Raw genomic sequence first — 27,767 nt, 5'->3', positions numbered from 1 at the left:
CGCCAAGAAACAAATGTGTCTCTCTGAGTGATGTGCTTCTGTATTCTGTCTGGCCCTCTCATTGGTCTTGGGCTCAACTCAGTCTTGAGCCTCCAAAGTCTTGGACTTCTCGGGTTAGATGGTCTGGATTACAACAGCAGTTACTAGATATTTGGTAGCGGTTATATGAACAAGAAAACACATTTAAAACCTTAAAGGATGATCATTCAAATGGGAAGTGAAGCTGTCTTTGCACTTTGTGTTGGTCACTCTCATGTTGTGTTTGAAGAACAGCCTCCTAAAAGAGTGATCGCTTCACTGTTGCCAACGTTGCACCAGGATGTGTGTCAGATAAGAAGCTTGTTTATCGTGTTCAGAACAATCTGTTGTTTGTTAGTGCTCGTCTGCTGCGATGTTAATTATGATATTTTTATGCAAATGTATTTCAATTAGATTCCCACAAGGACAAGGCATTCTTCATTATCATCATTGTGTGGCTGCAAACGGCTGGTTTTCAACGCTCGTCTGTCTGAATCTTAATTGTCCGTCTGCTTGTTTATCAATCCAACGACTCGATGGTAGTTCGCCGAACACCGTGAGACGTTGTGGTAATTATTTCCTCCGAGTTCCGAGAGCAAGGTTTCCACGGCGACCACAAAGGAAGACATCAGTGTCGCTGTTTTCTGATTGCTTCCTTTCATCCGCTCAGGCCACTAAAGAGCTGAAGGCGTACGACAACAAGATCATCGAGTGCACCTTCGCCAACAACACCTGGGTGTTCATGAGGCAGAGAGTCGACAAGAGCTTCCCCAACTCCTACGACACGGCCATCGGTGAGTCGCCTTCGGTTCTTCAACCGGCTGTTTTAACCAACTGGAAAGAGATCTGAGTCTCTTCGTCTCAGACAATTCTGACTATCTTAAATATGAACTTTCATTTAAAATGGCTAAAGCAAAGTGATGCTTTTATCAGGGTTTTTTTTAGGTGATCTTAGTCGTGTTTGTATATTTCACTCAGAGAATGTTAGGTTAAAATGCTTGAGATGTTCGAATTATGATCTAATTTGCCAAAATGAAATTCAGTGACCTCAGAAAGGTTCAAATTCTTCATTCAAAAAAGGTTTAATCTCTGCTGTCTTCATTTCGATTAAAGAAACTAGAACTTTTGTGTTAAAATCTGAAGCCAGCATTATTCTAAAGGTGAGTAACGCCATATAACATGAGTGAAAACGTGTACATTTATGTTATTTTTGACTTGGTGTGACACAGTGTAAACTGGGCTTCTAGAAGATACAAAAAATGATCAGGGTTTGAAGCATTTATGTGACTCAAGTCAAACACGGCTAAACTACATCAGGGTTAAGCTGAATTTTTATCGGGTGAACAGTAATAAGAGTCTTAACATCTCGCCTTGTTCACCTTTAATACTGACTGTAGCGCTGGATGTGTGAGCGAAGAGATGAAGATCAGAAATCAGTAGAGCGTGCGAGAGGAAAAGGGTTGAAGAAAGAATCAATGATCGCTTTCTTCGAGACTCTTTTGTTTAGTCCACCCTGAACTCCATCTTGGTCCCCCGTTTTCCAGCCCTTGGACTGCTTAGTTGCAGGCACCTGTCCACTCATGTGGACACGCGCTGGTGTTTAGCATTACGTTTGTACATTAATGTAATGGTAATACATTACATTCTCTCTGGAGACATAAATAAGACGATCAGCAGGCAGCCTGCAGCACCTGGTGCAGTCTGGAAATCCACTGATGTTTTCACTTTTCCTGCTCGCAGTACCTTCCTCTCATCCTGTTCCCGGGGTATGAAGTAACACAAGTGAAATGCATGGCGCGGTAATAAACATAATTTGTGTAGCACTTTGCCAGACGCCGACTTTACACGGAGCCACCTAAAACGACAAATGGAAAGAATCAAGGCCATCAAGCAGACGCACACTCGAGTGAAGATGCTTCCAAAGAGGAATTGATGGCCGTCGTGAGTTATTGACTTCACCTGACCAAGAGCCGCCAACTCCTGCGGGGAGAAGAGCTTCATCAAACATCACCAGTGTTTATCCACTGCCTCCCGTAGCAACCGTTGCCATGCGTTCCAACTGTGATGTTAAGTACTGCGGGAGTCGCAGCCTTGGAATATCAACTCAACTTCTCCCTCGCTTGCTGTCGAGCGAAGAGGACTGAACCAGAACTGAAAGTTTTCTGTTGAGTGATGTGGTTCATTAACTGCGAGGTCTTCGTCCCTGTGGTAGGATTGGTGAGCAAAGCCAAGCATTTGCTAGTGGGGTGGCTTACAGGTGGGAGGGCACTCGTGTGCACTGAGGCCTGAGCCACGGGAAATCGCGGTTTCAGTGTGATCCTCCTGAAAAGACTGAGTCGTCCATAAGTTAAGTGACCATGGGAGCACAGGACGTGACTTTATTAAGACGCGTTATGTGTCACTAACAAACATTGGGACCCTCAGCCTCAAGGGGCGGAGAGGATCCTCAGCTTGGTGACCTGAGGGATGAAGGTCAGGTCCTCCAGAGACCATGGTTCTCAAACAGAGTTCAAGTATCATGGGGTCTTGATCATGAGTGATGGGAGGAGTTGAAGATGCTCAGATGGATCCATGAACCACCTTCAGTCTTGAGGACTATATAGAATCAGAATCAGATTTATTGCCATGGTCAGTGGGGAGCCCACTGACTAGGAAAGTGTCTTGGAATAAAGTGCAACAAAGAACAAATAAAATAAAATAAAATAAATAGAATAACATAACAACAAGGCTGTTCACGAATTTAACAGTCTGATGGCCGAGGGGAAGAAGCTGTTCCTGTGACGGGAGGTTCTGGTCTGGATGGACCGTAGCCTCCTGCCAGAGGGAAGAGGAACAAACAGTCCATGTCCAGGGATATAGAGTGGTGAAGAAAGAGCTGATCCAGAAGCAAAGCACTCCACTAGCCGGTGGATTTCTCCTCTGTGTGTCACCAGCTTCGCAGTGATGGAAGGACAAGATCACAATTCTTTGCTTGATGTCTGGACTCTGTCTTAGTGAGAGGAGCTCAGTCGTCTAGGTGGGGTTGAGTAGTGAGGTGTTTAAACTGGGAGGAGGTGCCAGGTCAAACCCACGGAACGCTTGGTTTGGCTCTTGTTCCTCCAGAAGAATAGAAGAGGTCTGTGTGTGGGCCTCTTTGCTTCAGCTGCTGCCCTCGTGATGCAGTCAAATATGTGGATGAATCAGATCTTGTTCATGCCTCACCTCCAGCAGGACCTCCACATAATTCACGTTCATGTCTCCTCCAGCTGTCTGCAGGAGCATCCAGGAACCCGTCACCAAGGAGATCCTCTTTGAGTTTTTGGACCGCTGCTCTCAGGGGATCCAAGCCCAGAAGAGGAAACACCCGCCGGACCCGGACTCTGCACTCATGCCCCCGCCTCCTCCAAAGAGGCCGTCTCTGAGCTCCTAACCCTCTTCCAGACTCCAGACCAGCAGGTCCGCCTCACATCGAGTCCTCAGCGCGGGTCACACTCTACCAGCCGGATCATTGTGGACGTGCTCGACTGCATCGTGGATCAACCCAATAGGATGATTTGTAGCTTTAACTACTTTTATCAAAGTGTGGTTACTTTTCTTTACTATTTATTGTTTTTAAAGTCGGGGCTCGTCCGAGGCCGGGATCTGACGAGGAGACGACGAAGTCAACAACAACAACCTGGCTGCTCTTTCTGCTTTCGTTTGCAATCTCATTGTTCATTTCAATAAAAAAGGCACCAAACTACAGCGACTCTATTGTGTTTTTTTTGGTGGTGAAGCCAGCCTGAGAGGGGGGAGACTGTCGGCGCCCCCAGTGGTATGTATCCCACCCTCTTCTTAGTCCATGACTTGAATTGATTTGTGAGTGTTTTGAGGTTCTGGTGGCTGCTGCGCTGCGAGTGGCTCCCAACATCTGAAGCTTGTCATCATGGTGGGTCCAGAGAGAACAGTGGACGGTAAGAAGACCACGACTCGCACATGAAACACTGTTTGGATCTGAAGTACTTCTTTCTGTTGCGCCTAAAAATAGTGGTGTGTGTGTGAGAGTGTTGGTGTGTGAGTCTCTGAGACTCACAATGCACGAAGGCGTTTTATGAGGGTTGTACAACCCACAGATGACACAAAAAATAATCCTGCTGCTCCTCCTGTTCAGAACTCTTCACTAACACCTGGAGCTCCTCCTCTTGGTCCCATCAGAGGTTGCCCCCCTGAACTCCCCAACTCAGTCTCCACACTTCCTTATAGTTGCTCCCAACGACAACCTTGTCTCTTCAACTGTGACTCTCTAACCATCGTGGCAGTGACCACTACTGTCCACCCTGCCTGCACTCTCTTCTTTGCCGCCTCCTGATTATTGACCCCAAGTTCCTAAACTGTTTTGCTTCCCCTTTTCCTCTCACACCTCTACTCTGACTCCTGATAGTCTCCCCAGCTCATGCCTCCACCTCCTCCGCAAACATCATCGTCCCCTCTCTCCTCTTGTCAGTCTGTCTGTCATCGTAGCAGCTACTCTCACCTTGAATCCCTCCATCACCACTGTCTCAGAGTTTCAGATATGTTGCGTTGTGTCCCTGCACCCGTCTAATCCCAGCTGCGGTTCCTAACCATCATTTGTGAAGTGGTAAACGGCACAGGAGGTGTGCGGTTTTGTTGCTGCCGCGGAGACTAATTTGACTGTCTGTTGTTGAGTCTTTATTTTTAGTCTCACTTGTCAGAATCAGCGCTTATTTTGGGAGTGACGTGACGACACCGGTTAGTCATGCACTGTGGAGGAATTGGGCAGATGGGGAAGTAGAAAGCGAGTCGTCGGTGTGTAACACACGAACAACATGGCGAGTCAAGCGTGTGTTTGAGCTGCTGCCGTTGTTGCCCGAGGTGACGCGTCTTCTTCTGCTCCTGCGGCGCACCGCAGCACAAGAGCTGCCCAACTCCCATCAAAGCCTTGTTCACCTTCTCCCCGGCTGATGTTCTTCTTCAACAGTCACATCAGTCCTTTTACCGTTGTGAGGTTACGTAACGTAAATTGGTGGAGACAAGCAAATCTAGCAATACAAGTCTTTCATTTATCTTCACTATTTTGTATTGACTTCAACTTATTAGTATAAAACATTTTTTCTAGTTTCCTCGCTAATATAATTATTTTTATTCATAACTAGATTGATGTTATGTGTGAAAATCTGTAAAAATGAAGAGTAAAAAAGCACAAAATATGAAAGTGGAAAAAAATGGAAAGAATTAAATAAAAAATAACATGTATTTATTATCATGTATTAGTCCAGTAGTTTTGAAAACACAGGTAAAACAATTCTACATTATCTTATTTTTTTATTATCTACCTCTCGTATCATAATTTATTTGTTTTCTTGAAATATTGTGCTCAATAATTTGAATGAATATGTTAAAGAAAACTTAAATCATTGAAATATTTGTTTAAATAAAAACAGAAACATGACATGGGTGGGATGGGTTTTATATATTATTTTGTCAGTTTTATTCTGTTTATATTACGAGTGGTGTCATTGCATCAGAACATGTAACCTACATTATAATTCGGATTGTTTTGCTCGTTCATTTTATCATAATAATTTTACAAACAGGTCCGTTAACTTTATTTTTTGGGGGGTTCTGATGTAGCGATTCAAATTTATTTGACTCATTTTTGTCTGTGTAGATGGAGTTGGTTTTGAGGGAAACATCCCAGTCAATCTGCTCACAGGAGGAGAGCTCTCTTGGTCGTCCCGTTCCCGAGTGTGGGAGGAGCTTCTCCGAATGAGTCACCACTAGATGTCGCTGACATTTGAGTTCATGTTCATTCCATTGGAGGAGACAGAAACGGCTTCAAAGATGGAGGCTCTTGGCTCAGGTGTTGCAGGCTGGCGACGCTCCACCGCGATATTGGAGCGCCACATGGGCTGGATTTAGGCGCCGTCTGAGGCGTGAAGGAACAAGTCCAGGTTCCAAACGTCGACTCGTCTGATCCTCCGTCTGATTTCGAGCTTTGATCGCTCAGTCGGGCGGCTCTGACCTGATTAGTCGGCTCAAATTAGAAATGTAATTGCATGAATTTTTCAGATCCGGAGAGACGGCGCCGCTAATCTATTATCAGGTGTCGAATGGGTTCACCGTGGCAGGCGGCGACAAATGAGATGAACTGCTGCCACAGAGAGGAAACTGAAACCAGCGGCGCTTCTGTTCCTCACTGGGACACAGATGGCGCTCTCAAGCACAGCGTCACATCAGCGCTGCTCTGAAGCGGAGACACCATCCTGGTCGTCATCCGGGAGTCCAACACATCCAAGTGAGTCCCTGTCTCTGCAGTTCAGTAGCGGTCTTTTCTAAGTGCTGTCGCACTTGTCACTTGTTCAAGTTCAGTGAAAGCTTTTCTCACTCAAGTCCTGCAGTGTTTCTGTAGCTCCAATTTATCATGTAGTTTATTTTCAGGCACATTTTATTGATCAATTCTCGGCATAAATCACACTCTCTCTGGTGAATAGTTTTGTAACATAACTATTTATTTATTTTGAGGGACACAAAGTCATGGAGAGTCATGAGAGTTGTTTATGAAAAGGACGATTATTGGCCGGGCGAAGAAGAGCACTCACCCAAACCAAGGACAGTTCAGTGATTTCACCAGACCCGTCCCTCCACCTGAAGGTCCATCCTCCAGACTCGAAAACATTTCATCTGTTTGGCCGGCGGGAGAGAAAAGTCATTGCCTTTCACAGCCTTGAAACGAAGGCGTTTCGGTCCAAATGCGTTGACCTTTCTGGCGACAGCGCTCTTCTGTAGACAACAGTTATTTAGCTCAGCAGCAGCAAACAACCCGCCATGCAAAGTGAGGCGCGGCTTCCTGACAGCCACATTAAGGTGAGAGCCTGAAGCTTTCCACGTTTGCCCAAGTCTCCCACCTTCACCTGCCACCATCATCATCCTCTCCCTCTCCTCTTGCCGCCACTGGTTGTCTTCTTCTTTTTACCTCAGTCAAGGAGCTTATGTTTTCAACAAAGTTGTTTTGTCTCTCTCTCTAAGTGCGTTCCTTGTTTTCTTCTTATTCTTCTTCAGCATTTTTCTTTCTTCTTTTTCATTTTCTTTGTCATTTTCCTTTTTCTTTTCCATCTGTCTGTATCTTTATATTCTTTGTTGGTTTGTTCTTTTCTTCTTTTTCCCTTTCTTTTATCTGCTTTTTTCTTCTTTTTTCGTTTCTTATTCGTATTTTTCCATTTCCTTTTCCCTTTTTTTATTTTTTGTCAATTTTCACCTTTCTTTTACCATTAGTCGTTTTCCATCTTTTCTTTATTGCCTTTTTTATATTCCTTTTTTGTTCCCCTCTGTCTTCATGATCTTGTTATTTTCGCCTTTCTTTTTCCTTCTTTCTTTTACGTTTTCCTTTTCTTTCTCCTTTTCTCTCCTTATTTTTCTTTTATTCGTCTTTCTCTTCTTGTGATTCTCTTCTCTCCTGTTCCTTCTTGTCTTTCTCTTCTTCCATGAGCCATTGATCGCCCCAGACTCAGAGCCAGCCGCACCTGCAGAACAGCTCTTGCATCTCCGTGACGCGGCTCTTTATCCAGCCGGGCAGGTCCAGCGGTGTCGGCGCCGTCACGTGAATAGAGACTGACCGACTTCCTTCACCGCGGCTGCCAGCAGAAGCATTAATGAGGAGCTGCCGAGCATCAACTCTGGATGACCCGGCCTTGCTGTCGGACCTTCTGTCAGGAACCATCCGTGTCACACTCCTCGGCTTCAAAGACGCACCTCAGGTTTAAGCGATAAGATGAGAGCAGTTTTCATCCTCTGGATCCTTTCTGTCGCCGTCTGCGCCGCAGAGGTTCAGGCCACGGACGCTCCTGCATCAATAATTCACATCCCTGCTGCGCTGACTCGGCGCCTGTGGCTCCATGTTTATGATCAATAAGGGATTTCAGGCCCGGCCCTGCAGCGGCACTCACCAGCGGTTTATCCAGCGGCATGAGAGAGGCCGGCGGGCCGGGTTCTGCTGCGTCACCCTGACCCTGCATGGCCTGCGGAGTCGCTCGGTCAAACCTCCTCTCTGGGGTCAGAAATGAGTCTCTCAGAGGGACCTGTGGGGAAGTCTGGAGACCACGCTCTGCACTCCAGGAAGAAGACCCAGAAGGCTGATTCTCCATCCCTCCTGAGGAAGGGAAGAGTTTCTCCATCACACCAAACCAAGTGCTCCCTCTCTAGGTCTAATGTTCTCCACATGGAAGGAAGGAAACCATCTGTGGACGTCACCACTGGCCGACGAGGTCACCGTGAAAGGTTTTTCTTCGCTGTTTCTGGTTGACAGTTTTCAGATCTGGAGACCGGCTCAGATGTGCTGATGTTTTCTGCGACCTCAGGTCTCCTGCACAGTCAGAGATAAGATTGGAATTGATGTCGCTCTCACTCTGCAGATCAGAGCTCGCCCTCCACCGGAACCGGCCGAAAACACTGCCGATCCGATTGACTGCAGTCCACCTCCGACCTGGTGCCACTCCTGAGGCGCGACGCGCCGGAAATCATTCCATGACCCTTCAAGGTCTTCAGGAACGTCAACTGCGTCGCCATGGTAACGCTCCTCACCCACTCCGAGATCTTTTTGTTTCTCCGATTTTCACTTTCATCGGAAACCAAATAACTCGCAGCAGTCCAGGTCCTGACTCGGCCTAGATTGTTGAAAAAAAAAACTCTGTTCTGTCAATGTAATAAAAAGTCCAAAGATCTCAAATGAAAAATAGAATAATAAGAAAATAGAATGCAATGAAAATATTGAATGGAGATAAATTGTAATAAATACAATATATGAATAAATGGATAATAAAATATATGAAAGAAAATAAGTTAATAGTGATGATAATAATTATAGTATTATTTCATGATTGAAATCATGTTGATAACAAGTAAAATACATATTTTTTATATTTATTACACATATAATTCTTTACAAAACACAGATCTTCTCATAGTTAAAATATTAAATATTTACATTAATCTTGAAATAATTTAAATGTGGGGGGAACATATCTGTATTTCTTTGTTAAGATATCAAATGTGGGACAAAAAAATAATTAAAAAAAGAAAGCAGAGATGAAGTCATTTCCAAATGTGATGATCTGGGCTTGATAATTCGTCTAACTGTAGTAAGACATCAGACACATCTAATAATCCCTCCCCTGGAGTGGCGGAGTCATTACGCCACTGTTCAACATGTCCTCCTGTTAATCCTCATAATTTACGATGGCAGTGGGATTTGCTGTAATCCTGTTTTCTCTCTCCATAATCCCCATTAGAAGCTTGTTAAAAATAGACGGCTGCTCTTCTGCCGCCGCTTCTCTGTGGTGCCATGAGTGGTGGGAGACCCTGATTCCTCAGTAGACCTGCCCACGGTTTACCATCATCAATGCTCTCTGACTGAAGCCTGGGCCCAGTTCCGGCGATGGAGGGTGAGACCGTCCTGCCGCTCCAGCGCCGCCACCTCTCACGGCCGTGTTCTGACCCAGGAGCTGGTGAGTCAACAGAAACGGATCAGAAATGACGAGGCAGAGGTCCACCTCCCCCCCGCTTCCATCTCAATAATGACATGAGTTGCTCTCTTCAGCGGGATATTTGATAGCCGGGGACCAGCCGGGAAACTGGGGATCCATTTGGCCGAGTCTTCTCTCTCTCACCGCCCTGTGGGGACCGACGATGGCAACAATTAGCGCCATGTTTCACACTCGAAATTGGTCGTACGCTTTTGAGCCCTTGCTTTTTCACCATCATTTCTGTGACTCACTTGGCGTGAACTCTGATTTGGTCCCATCCTGACTCCCTTTCTCTCATCTGGGAAGGAGCGCATCATCTGCATATGTGCTCATGATGTTGGTTCCTTTGAACCGTACAACAACAAACTACACAGCGAATATCGGTATTAAATCGGTTGGATTTCACTCTAAACTTCATCTCTTTTTCTCAACTAAGAAACAGCACTTCCTTTCCCCTTTTTGGTTTTGCAGGATAACACATTCCTATTCACAAGCAGCGACATACACAGTGGAATAGTTTCTCCCAGATCAGCGGGTAAATACAGTGACTACACAGTGACAGTGCAAAGGATAGGGCTTGATATTGATGCATTATTACAAAGACATGTTTACATCCGACGAAGGAAAAGAGAATTTGAATCACAGGTCGGTCCTCAGAACAGGTGGAGCCGATGAAGCATGAGCTCCAGATGGGTTCCTATGAGAGAACCCTTTTACTCTCTGATTTCAGGGAGCATAAAACATCTGTGGGACAAGAAAGAATGAGAGGAAACAGACTTGCACTTCAGTAAAATCATCCTCAGTACACAATAGCTTCAGAGTTCTTCAGGGTTGTGAACCGCTATATAGGTGTTCTGCCTTCAAGTCAACATTTTCTAGCCACGTTTCATCATTTTATCCCATTTTTTCAGAGAGATGGAAGTGAAGAGAAGCAGTGTGGAGATGTGTGTGACCTCAGAGCAGCAGATAGATGCTTTTGAGAAGCTCAGAAGTGAGTCTGTCTGAGGGACAGGTGGAGATGTTTGGAGACAAAGTTAGGGAGGAGAGATGGAGAAGAGGAGGATGATGAAGGTGGGACGAGAGGAGGATGAAGAGCTGAGGTCTCTGAAGGGACACAGCCAATGATGATCCACTTTATGGCTCACAGGAGGCTAGCCCGGCTAGCTGGGGCGACAGGGGACAATGAGTGTGTTTGCGGACAGTGGGAGGAAACCAGAGACATAATGTATGATTCTCAGGTGTTAGCATCATTGTGAGTCTGCTGCAGGTGCAGCTTGAGAAGATGTTTGGTTTGGCAGGGAAACTGTTGACTCAGCTCTGACTCCAGGTGAACACCTGCTCCAGCTCGCCAGGTGTCCCTCCGGTGGGGGGGCCAAGGCAAGATGATGGCCTCACCAGAAGAGCTGCAGGAAGAAAGGGACGTCTGGGCCTCTGTACCTTGGCTGCTGCCCCCACGACCCTGACCTGATCTGACAGCACGTCCCAGCTTGTCTGACGGCAGCTTCTCTGTCTCATATGAATCCTAACTCGATGATCAACAGAGGCGGCGGCAGAAGATGTTCCGGCCTGTGATGTGGGAGTCGGTCAGGACTTGTTGTTCAGCGACGGCTGCACGTTTACGCAGCTCTAAATTTAGCCGCTGTGATTTGTTCTCATCTCAGATTTCTCCAACCATCGATCAAACTGTTGTTGGAGCGTCAAGCACCAACTCTTTGTTCATCCAACTCTCTGTTCATCCATCTCCCTATTTATCCAACTCTCTGTTCATCCAGCTTTCTAGTCATCCAACTCTCTGTTCATCCATCTCCCTGTTCATCCAACTCTCTGTTCATCCAACTCTCTGTTCATCCATCTCTCTGTTCATCCAACTCTCTGTTCATCCAACTCTCTGTTCATCCATCTCTCTGTTCATCCAGCTTTCTAGTCATCCAACTCTCTGTTCATCCATCTCCCTGTTCATCCAACTCTCTGTTCATCCAACTCTCTGTTCATCCATCTCCCTGTTCATCCAACTCTCTGTTCATCCAACTCTCTGTTCATCCATCTCTCTGTTCATCCATCTCCATATTCATCCAACTCCCTGCTCATCCAACTCTCTGTTCATCCAACTCTCTGTTCATCCATCTCCCTGTTCATCCAACTCTCTGTTCATCCATCTCCCTGTTCATCCATCTCCCTGTTCATCCAACTCTCTGTTCATCCAACTCTCTGTTCATCCATCTCTGTTCATCCAACTCTGTTCATCCAACTCTCTGTTCATCCATCTCCCTGTTCATCCAACTCTCTGTTCATCCAACTCCCTCAGCTGGTGTTTCAAGAATGAGCTTGTGAATGGTTTGTCCAGAGCAAGAGTCGTGTCTGTCCTTCTGAGCCAGAGTCACCTTTATCTGTACAAGTCTTCTTCTGTGTTGAGAGAGCCGTTGTTAAGCTGATGTTGTTGGTTGTGTTGGGTTCCATTATTGTGTTGCTGTGTGGTTTCTTTGTTATCACAGTTGTGTTTGGACCTGGAGGGTGGAATTCTGAGGATGTTGTGTTGCTAATATTGTGGTGTTTGGCCATCTGTGTGCTTGTGTTTGGTTGAAGCCACAGGTCAGTGAAGGTCAGAGGTCAGCAGCCGTCCCCACCAACTGACCTGCCGGTCGTCCCTCGACGCTCCGCTAGCAGGGATGCGGTTGCCATGGCACCTGAGCTTCGCCTGGCTCCACTGATGTTTACCTTGTTCCTTCCATCACACACCCCCTCGCCCCCCCCAGAGGTACCACGGCGCTGGTGAGCCGCTCGGTGTCGGATCATGATGTTCCAGGCCGGGTTACGTCGCGGAGCAGACGGCAGCCATGAGAGCGGCCTCACAGAACATGTTTTTGTTCCTCCTCTCTCAGTGCCGGAACATAATCTGTACAACCTTGGCGGTGACGAGTCACTTCAATCCTGCTGGTCGCCATGACAACAGGTACCAGGCAGATCAGTGAGCCGCGTCGCTGGTGTTCATCATCTCCATCTCTCCACACGTGAGTTCACAGAAGCTCCTCTTTGAGTTCAACTCTTCCTGAGTCCTGAGCGTTTGCTTTCATCGTCCTCCAGCTGCCCCTGCTCTCGATTCGCTCCCATATTTGTGGCAGAGGAGATTACTGCAGTTTCAAATGTGTCTGGAAGACACTTCCTGTTCCAAAATAAAAGCTCATCTTTGTTTTAGTTGACTCAAGTCGGCTGTACAGCGCATCCCAATCTTGGGAATAGATGTCACTTACGGTGTCCCACAAGGTTCCGTCATGGGTCCATCCTTGTTTTTACCCTTCACCTTCAACTCATGGCAACAACACCAAACACTTTCTCTTCAGTCTCGTCGCCTCCACATCTGCTCATATCTATATCATTATATTTCATGTGTTTGGGTTGTTTTTTTTATTAAAATAGTTTAGTTTTTTCCAATGTATATGATAAATAATGTCAATCTTAAGGATGGAATTCTTAGATTTTAAAAAGGCATCTCTAATTTCTTTTCAAACATTTGTTTTATTCCATTTTAAAATGTATGTAAAACAGCAAACTAAAATATTATCATAGATTAATCAAGTGTAGCGTCCCGGAAATCAAATCTAAACATTTACAAACATGATTTACAATCCCATCCAGTTGAGACTAACTCGGAGATAATGAACACACAAAGGCAGCAAAGCCGTGTTCATTTTCGCACTTGACTGAACTCGTGCACAGATAATGGGACCCAGCCTCGTCCTGGCTGCTGGTCTCTACCTTAATCTCTTTTTAAATAATGCAGGGAGTGTGTGGCTCCGCGTGTCCGTGTCTGAGCTCGGTCACATTAATCCTGCGAGTCAGAGCCGAGTCAGAGGCACGAGAGTGCCTGCAATTAACCAAGTCACAAACCTGCTTGGCTCTGACTCCAGCCGAGCCCAGATCCCAACCTGCCTCCCAGATTAGAGTCAAAATGGCCGCTGATGAGAGCGCGAGCTGTCGGTTCACACGCCGCCGCCGTGTTCACTCGGCTGTGACCTCCTGACTTCATTACATTTCTAAATAAATGCTGATTCGTGGCTTTTCTGCAGCATTCCATTCCTCATTTCTGACAGAGCTTTCATCCTGTTTGCTTCTTGGGTTGATATATTACTCTGCGCTCCACACACATGCACTTTTTTAATCAGAATATTTTTCATTTTGTACTTTTTTTTTTTTTCCCCTGAAAGCCAAACCAGGAACCTGAAACCAGGTCTTCTGGTTTTATAAATAAAACAGTGAACAAGCATATTTCTGTTTCACATGTTTGAGGAGTTAAACTTTAAAATTGTGTGTAAAAATAAAACGATATTTAAAATCAAACAACAAAAACAAATTGTCTAAATAATAAGGACATGATGTCCGACTCTTTAGCATGTTGGTATTTAGCTCCCTGTTAGCATCCACCACATTCTTTTTCCTCGTCGAGTCAGGCTCTTAAAAACACAAGTACATGTGTAAGAAAGTACTGAAATCTGGATCCGGGATTATTAAAAGGGCCAGTAGCTAAGATGCTAAAGGTGCTAACAAAGAATGGGCGGCTTGTTTAGCAGGCTCAAAAAACACCTTCTATCACCCTAAAAAGCAGAGTGAGTCTGTGCGCCAGCTGCTGTTCTCGGGAGTTTTCCCTCCGTTTCTGTGGATTCTGGAGTCCATTTTGTCTCATCTGGGTCCAGCATCCAGGAAGCAGCAGGTGGGAGGAAATAAGAGCTTCCAGTCTGATTCGAGCGAATTCTTCCTTCAGTTCTGATGCCGACACGACAGGCAGCGATCTTCGAGCGAGGCGCGTCGATGGAGGAAATGAGGTTATCTAAAATGATCATCATCGCTGGCGGAAGGGTCACGTTGAAGACGTGAAATTCTGCCTTATTTAGAGCCGATGGAGGTAGACATATCGTAGTCTGAAGTCGTGGTGAAGTCGCCCCCCTGAGCCACTTGGTTACCCATCGATGGTGCATACTTAGACACTGCTATCCACCTTAGCGGTGGTGGGGGTTTTTTTTCAGGACATTGAGGTCTGAACTCAGGGGGGCGTTTCAGCTCGAGAAACTTCCAGCTCCTTGTAAGATCGGAACACGACGTGTACCAACCAAGTGCAACAGAGTAGTCGTGGCCAGGAACAAGGCTCCCAAACTGGGAGTCTGTCAGTCCCACATCATGGAAAAGGCCCTGGTCTGAGCCCCTAGAAGACTGTCGATACAGGTTCAGAGAAGGTTGGACACTGCTCTGGACTGGTGGGTGGAGGCCCGGGGCAGATCCAGAACACTCTGGCCAGGTCCAAAAAAAGTTCCACAGAGGCGGTGACACGTGAAAATGCTCCGTTCACACCTGAAACAAACTCCGTCTCCGCCCGAGAGAGCGATCCGCTCGCCAGGATAAATGGGACCACTCTCCTCCGCCCACGGCTTTTGCATCTTCTCTCTGTCCTCATTTTGAGTCAGTGGAGGACAAAATGTTTTGTGCGGCGTCTGAAACACAGATGGCGGCGAGCTCTGCCCGAGCCGTCGCTCACCAACAGGTTAGCATGCCAAGCACACCAGCGAGGAACTGTCACAGTACACCAGTCCGCCTGGCACACGCTGCTGCCGTCTGACTGCAGGAAGATAAAGAGCTCAGAGGCTGCGCGCAATAATAATCCCGCGCTCGCCGTTGATATTTGCGCCGCATTACACGCCTTTGTTCGGGACTTCCTTCCTGCTGTCTTGAATTTAGGGCACGCGGATGGTTACTCTTGATGTCTGGTGACTAGCTGCACCCGAAAACATGCTGGAGTGTGTGACCCTCAGGAGGAGGAGGAGCGTAGAAACAAGACGCCATCAAAAGGGCTCAGGAGCGGAGGCACATCACAGGTGACTTCCAAGTGGAAACCTGGAGGTGAAGTTTCCCTTGTGGGGATCGAAAGGAGACAAAGTGAAGACAGTGGCAGATCATTACCGTCTGACGCGCCGGTGCAACTCCTCTCAGGCTTTTGATGTTTCCGTGCTGCGGCGCCACATCTTATCAGTTATCGCAGGTTGGAATTTGCATTCGCAGCTTAGCGTTTTATCTCGTGGGTCCAGAGGATCGCGGCGGTAAATAATGAGCCCCTCAGATGAATCAGAACCGGCATGAAAGATTCGGGAGCCGCACAGCGGGAACAGAGGATGGGACACGGGTCATGTCACGCCTTGACTTCAGGGAGGCACAGAAGAAAGGGGCGACTCCGGTTTCCTCCCACAGGAAAACAAGGGGGAGGTCCTCCAGTCACACCTTCATGCCCTCCGTCCTCATCTCCAACATTCTTGGCCCCACCGTGTCCTCCTGAACTTTGCCTCTGAAGTTTTCCTCACCCCACAGATGGCGCCAGTGTCACTTGACATGATTTGTCCGCGTAATATCCTGTGATTCAATTACGCTGCCTGCTCTGCTCAGGACGTGGCGGCAGTTACCGGCGGCTTCAGTCGGATCCGGCGATGAATCAGCGCGACCGTGATGTGGCCGCGGCTCAGACCTGGTTACCGCGTCTTGATAAGGAAATAGATGTTTACGCTTCTCTACTTCACACGGCGGTGGAGGTCCTGCCCTGGGTCGAGGAGGCAGCGCCAGAGCGCTGCTCTTTGCGAAGCCCAGTGGGATTCTGATGTGAGCGCTTCAAATGATGATAAACCGTTCTATTTCAGGCTGTATATTGTTTAATAAACAGCTCAAACTTGAATAAAAAGTGAACAAACATCATTTTCGCCCAGATTTGTCTTTTCTCTCACTTTTAAGGCCCGTTTCTGCTGCCTTTATCTAAGAAAACAGCCTTGTCTAACAATGTTGCCGTCACTGATCACATGCTTCCCTGTGTTCTTTACATTGTTATTGCTGTTCACCAGTATATCCACCAGGGGGAGCAGCCCAGAGTCAAAGGTTTATGACAGCAACAGAGTCAAAGTCGCAGTACATTTTCTCCCACGTCTTCTGTTGCTAAAGTTGGACATTGTCCCAGCTGTATTGTTTATCTTCAGTGGAGGGTATAAAGACAAAAGCAGACTGTAGTGGGGTCAAAAAAAATATTGATTCATGTTGTTTTTGTACACAAACACATTCAATAGAATTTGGCTTCTATATTCGACCAGAAAATCCAGTGTGATTCGGACGAGGTTCTCATCAGTGAGTGAAACGCTGTCGTGATGTTGTGGCGGCACCAGAGGCACCAAACACTGCTGCGCTGAAGAGGTGGAAGTAGCGGCAATATCAGCCAATAATGAGGGATTTGTCAGTGGTTTTTGAGGAACAAGAGCTGCGTCATGTGGAAAAAAAGCACTTGTTTTGATTCCAACCACATTGTTATGGGAGCGACAGCTTGGACTATTGTGAGAGGATGAAGTGCCTGAACGGATCAGAGACGGACTCTCTTCATAAGGCTCAGCAGGACGATACATGTCATGCCTCTGGTCAACAGTGGGACTCACCCATTCGAAACCCGTTTGAGGCAAACTTTCAGGGCCAGCCAAATGCAGCCCTCAGTCTCTAAACTGATGCTGCTCTGCATCTTTTGGTGAGAAGAACAAGCTTCCACCCTCAGCACCATGAGAACATCCAGCTGTCATCACCATTTCTCCTCTGATCCTGAAGCTGAAGACGTTTTTAACCTGCATTCTGATGCTGCGCCCACAGCCTCCACCCCCAGTGACCTCACAAAGACTTGCTTCTGGTTCTGGACCTGAGTCACTTTGAACTAGATTTACACTCATTTTGCGATGTGATTCAGCTGAACCAACTTTGTTGACGATATATGATCATTTCATACTTCATATTTATGCAAGCAAGCGTGTCAGCGACACCATAAGCATATGAAATATGAGTCAACAGAATATATTAAGACAAACTACCAACTAAACTGTAAATATGAAAAGAAAATCTATTAAAAAATGGCTGATATTTAAGGGGGAAAATGGTATTACTGAGGTTTTCTCGCAAAGGGTCTCCATTTTTGATCCAGGAGGGTCATGGGTTCATATCCAGCTTCAGAAGCTGAGATTCCTCCACTGTCAATCTAAGCTCTTATTTTGAAAAGCCACACAATTGAGAAAGTTTTATTTATTTCACTCGCATCCGAGGCTCGTCTCCCACCGAGCAACACGGCTGGGCGTTTTTTTTTACGCCAGCAGACCACGTGACCGGCCGCCTCATAAGTGAGCGGGCGGGAGAGAGAGGCGAGAGACGCAGGACGCACCGAACTGGAGCGCGCTCCGAACCACTTGCACTGATATTGCAAACCTTCAAATCCGCTCAAGAACCCGAGGAAAGTCGTCAGGGAGATGCTGTTTTTCCTCTGAAGCACAGGTCGCTTCTGCGCCGGCTGGATGATGCGCCGCTGGGTTGGATAAAGGAGCCTTTTGCGCGCGTGGAAAATTATGTAAGGTAAAAAAAATAATAACTTTGCAGCCTATATTTTCATTGTTTCATATTTTAAAGTGTTTTTGAAACGCACTTTTAACTCAACTCCGTCGTTTCCCATTTTGAAAGCAGCTGCTTTACGTGATATTTCAGTGTAGTTGCGCGCGAATATTCCTGTATTTTCCTCCCGCTCCGCTTCATCTGGTCCCTTCACTCCGCTCTGACTCCTCTGTCCCCCACTGCCGCGGTGGTGGGAGTCAAATTTAAAGGACTGCGGTGGGAGATTCTTGGAAAGCGCGCAGTGGCCAACAATAATGTGAGTTTTATGGCACAGAATTTCTGCGGCTCCCAGATGCCATCAATATTTAATGAGGCACTGACATAACAAAAATAAAAAATGTATAAAGACATTTTGGCTCCTGCACGCTCGTTTCAGATCGATGAAGCGCCGCTGATGCTTAAAAATGCTGAATAGTTGTGAGTTTGAAATGAGAAAATCGGTTTTGCCGTGAATGAAGGATGATATTTGGAGTTTGTGCTGCAGGTTTTCGGGGCCGACAGTGAGCGCAGCTTCACCCTCCACCATGAAGTCAGTGCTGGACGGCGTGGCAGACACCACCTTCCGGACTATCACCTCGGGTCTGCAGTACCTGGGCTCCAACGACGCCAACTACGACGACCCCGTGGGCGACATGAACTTCAAGGGCCACGTCTCCCTGCAGAAGCCTCTGTCGGCGTTTCGCAGCGACTCCTTCCCGGACAAGCTCCCGCCGGACGAGGAGCTCATCCTCAAAGGCTTCCCCTTCTTCTTCCCCACCAACGCCACCGACGTGTTCGGCAACAGGACCACGCTCCGGGACGACGGCGGCGGCGGCGGCGGCGGCAACATCCAATGCGGGGAGAACTTCATGGACATGGAGTGTTTCATGATCCTGACTCCCAGCCAGCAGCTGGCGGTGGCTGTGATGTCCCTGACCCTGGGGACCTTCACGGTGCTGGAGAACCTTGTGGTGCTGTGCGTCATCCTGCAGTCCCGCACCCTCCGCTGCCGGCCGTCCTACCACTTCATCGGGAGCCTGGCGGTGGCCGACCTGCTGGGCAGCGTCATCTTCGTTTACAGCTTCTTGGACTTCCACGTCTTCCACAGGAAGGACAGTCCCAACGTGTTCCTCTTCAAGCTCGGCGGCGTGACGGCGTCCTTCACCGCCTCGGTGGGAAGCCTTTTCCTCACGGCCATCGACCGCTACATCTCCATCCACCGGCCGCTGGCCTACAGGCGCATCGTGACCCGGACCAAAGCGGTCATCGCCTTCTGCATGATGTGGACCATCTCCATCGTCATCGCCGTGCTACCTCTGCTGGGCTGGAACTGCAAGCGCCTCAACTCCGTTTGCTCGGACATTTTCCCTCTGATCGACGAGAACTACCTGCTGTTCTGGATCGGAGTGACCAGCGTCCTGGTCATCTTCATCATCTACGCCTACATCTACATCCTGTGGAAGGCGCACCACCACGCCGTGAGGATGCTGAGCCGCACCTCCCAGAAGAGCCTGGTGGTCTACTCGGCGGACGGGACTAAGGTGCAGACCACTCGCCCGGAGCAGGCGCGCATGGACATCCGTCTGGCCAAGACCCTGGTTCTGATCCTGGTGGTGCTGGTCATCTGCTGGGGCCCGGTCCTGGCCATCATGGTCTACGACCTCTTCTGGAAGATGGACGACGACATCAAGACGGTCTTTGCGTTCTGCAGCATGCTGTGCCTGCTCAACTCCACCGTCAACCCCATCATCTACGCCCTGAGGAGCAAGGACCTGCGGCACGCCTTCCTCAGCTCCTGCCACGCCTGCCGCGGCGCCGGCCAGCAGCTGGACAACAGCCTGGAGTCCGACTGCCAGAACCGGAACATCTCCGCCAACAGGGCCGCCGAGAGCTGCGTGAAGACCACTGTGAAAATAGCCAAAGTCACCATGTCCGTGTCGACGGAGACGTCCGCCGAGGCCGTGTGAGGACCTGCTGCGCTCCACCCCGACAGCTGGGCCCCAAACATCACAGTCTCGTGGTCCTGGGCCGAAGTGCAGCTAACAGTAGCGTCCACGTCACGTGCTCCTTGCGAAACAGGACCTCCTGTCTGGTTTAGGTGCTTAAAACAAGAAGTGCATTGGATTTTTTTTTTCGGTTTCTGCATCTTGTTCAACACATTTTCCAAGATTAGTAACGCAAAAAAAAAAAAAAAAAAAATCCGGGTCACGACAGCAAGATTTATTTTGAAAGGAAGCGGCTCCACGCTGAAGCTCCAGAACACAACCGAGGCACCTGCTATCTCACCCCCCCCCTCCATCCCGAGAGTGCGCCAAAGTGCCAAACGGTGTCGCGAGAACAGACTCTGAAAGACTGACCATAAGTCTGCATATTATATTTTTGTACTGTAATTCAGGTTTTGAGGACAATGTATCTTCATTTATGGGATAAAGGGGCTACTGACGTTTTTAACTCCACCTGTTTGAGTTCACATCTTGCACAGGAAGCACACGATCCTCGTGCCTTGACTCTCGCAGGCTTGTGTGTGCTCGCTAAGATTGTTGATCTCCACGTATGCCGTTAAACCTTTTGTACCTGAGGCGATTCACGCCCATGAAAACAAAAAAAAAGCGGGTCTGTCAACGGGTTCCAAATTGAATCGCACTACAGCTGACTTAACTCGCAATTAATCGCATGTTAAACTTGATAAACATGACATTTAGCACGAATGATTAATCGCGACTAAATGACATTCAAATCTTTAATCTAGTTTCATCGAACTAAAGCTGATTTAACTCGCGATTAATCGCAAACATTCGCAACATTTAATGGGAACTAATGAATAAACTGCTTTGCTATTAAATGACATTCAAATCCTCGATTGACAGACCCCCCCAAAAAAAACCTAAAAAATGAAAATAAAAAAAAAGTGAGGTTGATGTGTGACCGCTCTCCACGTGGCTGGAGATCCTTGTTTCTCTGCGCTCTCGCTGTTTGACCTCCAACGTAGTAACGTGTCCTTGTGTAACGCTGACAACTGTACAGTCGCAGGCGTAGAACCGGCGCCGCGCAGCCACGAACACGAGCAGCGTGCGGGTCACGGCTGCCAGAAGACGCTTCATCTTGTGTGTGTGATACTTGTGATATTTGATGGTATATTTCCACTCCACATCATCGCAGTGAGGTGTTTTAGTCCTGCGGCAGGAGACAAGGAAACCAGGCGGGCGGCGGACTTCTGAAAACTGCGCCATGAGTGGGATGTGTTTTGGATGAAACCTGACGGCGACTATCGCTCCGCAGACTCTTCCTCTTTCACGAGACAAAGTGCAGCTCTCCAGCGGGGATCAGGTCCGACTCGCTTGTGTTCACGTCTCGGACTTGTGAGGCGAAAGAGCCTTGTCTCGAGACAGAACCCCCAGTGTGAAAGCGCCCTTGATCCTGGCTGTTTATCAGTGCTCTTTGCTGCCTCCTGTGATATTGAAGATCCAAACGTCATCTGTCCAGTGGCTTCTGTACTGTGGTGGCATCATGAGGAACTCAAAGATCACAGTCAAGTGTTTTTAATATCGCTGTTTGAAAACAAAAATATTTCAATAAAGTCGCAGCTGATTGTCGACTGGCGTCTTCATTGGTTGTTGGAAGCGCCGGCGGATGCGTCTGTGCTGCTGCAGTGCCTCCTAGCGGCGGTGTTGTTTTCTATTTAAAAACACAGGGAAATAATCGGATTTATTCGCTTAGATCTGAATTTAGTTTGGTCAGAATTTAATTCATTGCCATGGTCACTGGGGACCAACTAGGAAAGTGTTTTGGAATAAAGTGCTGACAGGAAAATTAAATTAAATTAAATGATCACCAATTTAACAGTCTGAGGGCCGAGGGGAAGAAGCTGCTCCTGTGACGGGAGGTTCTGGTCTGGATGGACCGTAGCCTCCTGCCAGAGGGAAGAGGAACAAACAGTCCATGTCCAGGGTGAGAAGGGTCGGCTCTGATCCCACCTGCACGTCTCTGGGTCCTGGAGACATACAGGTCCTGAAGAGGTGGCAGGCAGCAACCCATCACCTTCTCAGCAGAACGTACGATGCGCTGCTCTTGTCCCTGGAGGTGGCGCTGTTGTACCAGACAGTGATGGAAGAGGTGAGGATGGACTGGATGATGGCTGTGTAGAACTCCACCAGCAACTTCGTCGGCAGTCATAGTTTTCGTAGCTGCCTCAGAAAGAACATTCTCTGCTGGGCCTTCCTGATGAGGGACCTGATGGTTGGCTCCCATTTGAGGTCCTCAGTGATGGTGGTTCCCAGGAAGCAGAAGGAGTCTACAATAGGAATGGATAAACCAGCCAACATGATAGGGGGCGGAGGAGCTGTGACTCTCCTGAAGTCTATGATCATCTCCACTGTCTTCTGGGCGTTGAGCTCCAGGTTGTTGTGGCTGCACCAGGACACCAGCCGCTCCACCTCCCTCCTGTAAGCCGACTCATCTCCATCTGAGATGAGCCCGATGATGGTGGTGTCGTCCGCAAACTTGATCAGCTTCACGGACTCGTGGCTGGGGGTGCAGCAGTTGGTGTACAGAGAGAAGAGCCATGGAGAGAGAACACAGCCCTGAGGAGACCCAATGTTGAGGGTCCGAGTGTCGGAGACAGTCGTCCCCAGCCGCACACGCTGACTCCGGCTGGTCAGGAAGTCTGTCGTCCATCTGCAGAGGGAGTCAGGCACGTCCAGCTGGCCAAGCTTGTCTTCAAGCAGAGCTGGAAGAGTCATGTTAAAGGCAGAGCTGATGTCGACAAACCTGGGCAGTCCAGATGCTGCAGAACGAATGAAAGGTGGACTGAAAAAAGTCAATGGAGTGATACTGTATGTCTCTGCCACCCCACTAGTGCAATATGGAGAGTCAGCAAGCGCGGCATCGTGGTGCCACAGCATCTGCTCCATTCTTCTCATCTCCTGGCTCAGAAAAGGCAGGGAAAGTGCAGCATCTGTTCGCACAGCTGTTTGTGGGATTTGGGTTGATGTGTCTAACAGAAAGTCCAATCAGCGAGGACGGTTCGGCCTGCTGCCGGCGACACTCTGCCATTAGTCCTGAAGGATGAAAGAGGGCTGCGCCATATTGAAGTGGGTTTCTGCTCCGGCACTTTTCCAGTCAGGCGGGTTCATGGTGTAAAGCAGTTTGGCTCCGGAGGAGCAGGTCCACAGCTGGGGTCAAGACCTCTGACCTCTTGACCCGGGCACGACGTCTTGAAAATCCACTCAGTTTGTCATGTTTCATTTGTTTCATGTTTCATTTCATTGTTTGTTAGGACATATAGAATGATTCCCATCAAGGTTTACTGTCGGTACATCACCGGGCAGGAAGAGACAATGACACGTGTGAACCATGATGAATTAATAGGTTAATATATTTATTTAATGACTGGAAAAGCTTCATCTTCAAACGGAGAAAATATAGTTTTCTTCCTAACTACACTGATATTCCCTTATTTTAATGGTGATTTGTTGCCCTTTTTATTATTTACTATTATTATTTATTTATTTAATGATTTTATGCTGACTTTGTTGTGATATGTGTTACTTCATACGCAGTATATATATTTCCGTGGTTATTGGTTATGACTGAACATGAGAAATATTTGGGTTTTATTACCGTAACTCAACTTCAGCGTGTATTATGTGACTAAACGTTCATTATTTTACACATATTTAAATGGGTTTCGTCATGAAACGAGTCAAATCGCATGCGTAGCAAACGAAACATTTCACATCACAAATAAAAATGAAAGTTGCCGACGGTTTGTTGCCAAACAAAACCATTTTGAAAGAAGCGTCGCTGCGCTTGTCGGGAATTGCAGTTCGCTGGCGGCCAATGTTTACGCGGGTGAGTTGGTGTAGAACTACAAGTTCCAGTATACACGCGTTTCACCGCGCATGCGCACAGACGCGAGTCTGGACTTTGATACAAAGCCAACGGTTTTCATTTTCTCCCCTCGGTGTTTTTGAATCGGCGATCATCTGCCGTGAACCTCCCATCTTATCCGTCCTATTGTTGGAATATCATCGCGTCTTTGCTTGGCGTCTATATCCACCCGGTATTGACCGCGAAGGAGCAACAGGAGAGAAGATAAACCTCAGTTTGTTTGGACACCGGAATCGCCGCCGCTGCTCCACCTAGTTAGCATTAGCATCAGTTACCGGGAGGGTTGAGGCCGGCGACTTCCCCGGGTTTTATGCTTCTTACTTGCCTTTTTTAAACAAAACACCACCGTAAAATGGCTTGTGGGGCCACTCTGAAACGGACACTGGACTTTGACCCGTTAATGAACCAGGCTTCGCCCAAAAGACGGAGGTGCGCCCCGCTTTCGTCCCCGGTCGCTTCTCCCCAGAAGTACCTGCGTATGGAGCCGTCGCCGTTTGGAGAGGTGTCGTCCAGACTTTCCACAGGTAAACGACTCCCCACCGTTCGTTCGTGATCGCGACATACACCGTCTAGGTTCCGGAATTCCTTTAGTCTGTAACCTGTTAGGCATGTCCGCGTTAGCTGATGTAAACTCCCGTGGATCTCCACACGACACGTACCGAACTCATCCAAATCGGTTCTACTTGACGTGTCTTCATCACAGTCGTGTTAACCGTGTGGACCGGGGCGGTTATTGTTCTTCTAAATGAACTAAAAAGGTCATTAATGCCGCTGAGTAAATTGAACGACAGTTCCCCTCCTTTGCTCTTGATGGCGCTGTGAGCCATTTTTCCTCAATGGTTTTTATTCAAACTGGGAAAGCAATGAATAACAATGGGGGGTGGGGATGTGGTGGGGAGTTAAAGTTCAACATCTTTGAACAGGCACCAAAATGTTTGTTTCCTCTTGTGCCCTCAGTGCTGGACAATAAAAGGCTGTTTATTCATCCTAAATTTGTTGTTGCAGAGGAGATTCTTCACAACATCAAGCAGGAGTACAAGCGGCTGCAGAAGCGACGGCACCTGGAAAGTTCTTTCCATCAGGCGGAGGGATGTTGTCCGCTTGAGCTGCAGAACTTCCCCTCTGGATCAGGTAGAAACATCTCAGTTCCGTCCCGTTTACGTCCATGAAGGTTTTTTACATTGTACACACACTACTTTTTGGTTCTCTTTCACTGTAGGTGTCAGCCATTTAAACCCGTGGTGTCCCATGTGGTGACCGTATTTAGCTGTTCAGAGTGTGACCCCCTGAACCTCTGTTTTCCTTCTGAGGGGCAAATTTACCGACCGCTTCAGGCATCCCACCAACAACAGCACTTCCATGCCACGTCGACCCGTCAAATCCGAGTCTTGTGGCTCGTAAATAACCACTGGATTTTGCCTGTAGATAAATGTAGCACCCACCATGGCAAACTGTGGGTCTGTAAAGGCATGAGAACCTGTGAATCGATCAACTTCACCAAACTTACCAGGGGGAAACACTGTTGTCATGGTAACCAGTATGATGGCTTTATGATTAAGGCACTAATGATCGGAAATTAGGGCGTTTTTCAGGAACAGAGAGGCAGAGGCCTAAAAACCTGGTCATGCGGAGCTGTCATTGTTGAAGACTCGCACCTTTATCAGTCCACTGCAGTCCAAATGTAGCCAGAGCAACAGTTGAATCCCTCCCGAAGCTTGTTTTGTCCTTGTTTCTTTGACAACATTTTCAAATCTTTAACCTCCCTGCCGCTCAGGAACGTCCTCGGGAGGCTCCTCCCCCACCAGGAAGGAGCAGCCGCTCTTCTCCCTCCGGCAGGTCGGGATGATCTGCGAACGACTACTGAAGGAACGTGAAGACAAGATCCGGGAGGAGTATGACGAGATTCTGACCACGAAGCTCGCCGGTGGGATTCTCTCTGAGTCGGGAAGACACAGGCCCTTCAACAGCTTTATAACTGTGCTGTCGCTCTTCCCTCCCACAGAGCAGTACGATGCGTTTGTCAAGTTCACACATGATCAGCTGATGCGGCGATTTGGAGAGCAGCCTGCCAGCTGTGAGTACTTCCATCACTTCACGATAGTGCAAGATCATCGTCCAGTTACCACACATTCTCTCAGATTCTTCTGTACTGTAACACGTGCAGCAGCCCTGACTCACGGGCGTCGTGGTGTCACCAGGCAGAAGGGAAGACAGCAGGCTCAGAACTGTGACACAGGCCTGGAACTTGTCGAGGGAGAAAGAGACAGAAATAGAGAGCCCATTTAGCCATGTGTCGCACGTGGGCGGAAAAATTTGGACTGGAGTAGAGACAATGAAGAGCTGAGGATGGAGTGCAGTGTGACGTGCTGTCATCATGAACGTGTGTCTAATATTACAACGTAAACAGCTTTGGTCACCGTGAATGAAATCTCACATGTAGATCAGTACAGTGGTCCTGCATGAAGAAGATTCAAATGTTAATATCTAATATACCAGGACTCACTCGGAGGATCAACCGAACCATTTGAGTTCAATGGTTGTGGGTAGTTCTCAGCCTTTTTGTGTTTGCTGTGGTTCTAGACAGACTGACTGAAGGGGTCAAGGGTGGGATGACTGGTGAGGTGGATGAGGACCTGCGGAGGGCAGGTGCATCTAGGGTGGAGGTCAATCCCCGATGGGAGATTGAATGAGTCCCAGCTGAATGTAGATTATTCTAGAGGTTTATGGTATTTGTTAGTTTTCTGAACATGGAGATTTCATGGTTCCAAGGCTGCCCGACAAGCACTACATTTTCAGGATACCTTTACCTGGAGCACCTTTAGTTTAGCTCCAGTATTCAGGCAAGTTCCTCCATTGTCAGTTGCTGTCTCTCACATACGCACACTTTAACCCCAAAGTCAAACTGCCAGAGGACTGTGATGTCACAAACACAGAAAGGTTCTGTACTCGCCAGTCGCCAGCTTCCTTCAAGGAAAAGCCCTCCGTCTAACATCAGTTCTGTGTCCAGAGTCTGGCTCGCATTGAGGTGCTTCATCCAGAAATTTAAGTCTCAAGGCGACTCCCGTGAAGCTCAGCACTCAGTGTGTAGTAACATAGTCAAATCCTGCTCAGCACCTTGGCACTGAAATAGCCTTCCAACCTGCCATTGTCTTGATGTTCTTCCTTCTAGCTGTTTGTGCTGTGGTGGTATCAGTGTACTGTCCTGCTGACATGGCCCTTCCCTCTCTCTCTTTCTTCGGCAGATGTTTCTTGAGTGCCGGCGCTCGGGACGTTCTCTCTGCTGCACCCTGCTCTGAGGACCACGTGGGTCTTGTTGGACTTTCTCCCAGCCGTGCCATACATGTGTCTGCTGTATGTGGCCTCGCGGCCTCCGGCGTCAGCGAGCATCACCCACGTCTGCCTCCGCCGCCGCCGCCAGAGTGAAGAGAGTCTCCCGCTGCGGTGGTGATCCCGGACTGTCACCAGCGGCCTCTCAGCTGCCCAGCGCTGAGCCGGCTGCTTCTGATGCCTGGCTGCCTCCATATTCTTGGCCTTCTCTTTCATTTCTGTTTTTTTTTTTTGTTCACTTTTGTTTCTTCACCAAGATGTTGTAATTATGTAGATTTGTTTGTTGGAAAAGGGATCGACGGCTCTACTCCAGAAATCGACTGTTAAAAAGATCATTACTGCTACGTTTGTATACACTGTATTTTTATGTTGCTTTTGTTTATCGTACCAAATCGGATTATGTTTGCTGTAGCATAAAGGGGCTTTGGAAGAGGTGAGAATAAAACGTTTGAATAAATGTCGGGTTTTATTTCTGCTCAGCGGAGTGGTGTCAGCTGTGAAGATGTTTCCTCATGTCTGGAACAGTGGTGGTCACTGCTCCGGGGAGAAGGCTGGGGCTTCAACTTGAGTGAACTCAAGTGTTGGTGCTCGCCTGCAACTGGCTTCCTCCCACAGTCCAAA

At 47.9% G+C, this 27,767-nt stretch overlaps 3 protein-coding genes and 1 long non-coding RNA gene across 5 annotated transcripts in view; all 4 read left to right on the top strand.

The window, feature by feature from the left end:
* rngtt (RNA guanylyltransferase and 5'-phosphatase) overlaps window positions 1-4,062 on the top strand; it is a 71,149-nt gene extending 67,087 nt beyond the window's left edge. The window contains exons 15-16 of the mRNA XM_053880276.1: window positions 689-812; window positions 3,264-4,062. Of these exons, the coding sequence (XP_053736251.1) occupies window positions 689-812; window positions 3,264-3,427 (288 nt within the window). The 3' untranslated portion in view covers window positions 3,428-4,062. The remainder of the gene's footprint in view (window positions 1-688; window positions 813-3,263) is intronic.
* A 7,895-nt stretch (window positions 4,063-11,957) lies between these two features.
* LOC128768436 (uncharacterized) lies at window positions 11,958-15,798 on the top strand. The gene is made up of 3 exons (XR_008416241.1): window positions 11,958-12,284; window positions 12,395-12,523; window positions 12,597-15,798. It is a non-coding gene; the product is annotated as an uncharacterized LOC128768436 (long non-coding RNA).
* A 1,913-nt stretch (window positions 15,799-17,711) lies between these two features.
* Window positions 17,712-21,515, top strand: LOC128768279 (cannabinoid receptor type 1A). 2 transcript variants are annotated; one of them, XM_053881051.1, is made up of 2 exons: window positions 17,712-17,915; window positions 18,436-21,515. In XM_053881051.1, exon 2 carries the CDS (start codon window positions 18,476-18,478, stop codon window positions 19,895-19,897), a length of 1,422 nt encoding a protein of 473 aa, XP_053737026.1. In that variant the 5' UTR covers window positions 17,712-17,915; window positions 18,436-18,475; the 3' UTR covers window positions 19,898-21,515. The 2 variants fall into 2 exon arrangements, with proteins under 2 accessions (XP_053737026.1, XP_053737025.1); XM_053881050.1 differs by having other exon boundaries at window positions 17,766-17,910.
* A 2,337-nt stretch (window positions 21,516-23,852) lies between these two features.
* Window positions 23,853-27,603, top strand: akirin2 (akirin 2). Its single transcript, XM_053880811.1, has 5 exons — window positions 23,853-24,343; window positions 24,825-24,950; window positions 25,594-25,743; window positions 25,822-25,893; window positions 27,062-27,603. The coding sequence occupies exons 1-5, from the start codon at window positions 24,172-24,174 to the stop codon at window positions 27,070-27,072; spliced, it is 531 nt and encodes a 176-aa protein (XP_053736786.1). The 5' UTR covers window positions 23,853-24,171; the 3' UTR covers window positions 27,073-27,603.
* Window positions 27,604-27,767: the final 164 nt, after the last annotated feature.

The sequence above is a fragment of the Synchiropus splendidus genome, chromosome 12, assembly GCF_027744825.2.
Source record: "Synchiropus splendidus isolate RoL2022-P1 chromosome 12, RoL_Sspl_1.0, whole genome shotgun sequence".
NCBI classification, from domain to species: Eukaryota; Metazoa; Chordata; class Actinopteri; order Syngnathiformes; family Callionymidae; genus Synchiropus; species Synchiropus splendidus.
Note: the sequence above shows the minus strand (reverse complement) of the source record. Positions and strands in the feature narration are given on the sequence as shown.

What these genes read in the sequence shown, in the direction of transcription:
- akirin2 (XM_053880811.1), top strand. Translation starts at nt 24,172, where the DNA reads ATGGCTTGTGGGGCCACTCTGAAACGGACACTGGACTTTGACCCGTTA. An exon ending in GAACTTCCCCTCTGGATCAG is followed by an intron (nt 24,951 to 25,593) that starts GTAGAAACATCT and finishes CCTGCCGCTCAG; the next exon opens with GAACGTCCTCGGGAGGCTCC. An exon ending in TCTGACCACGAAGCTCGCCG is followed by an intron (nt 25,744 to 25,821) that starts GTGGGATTCTCT and finishes TCCCTCCCACAG; the next exon opens with AGCAGTACGATGCGTTTGTC.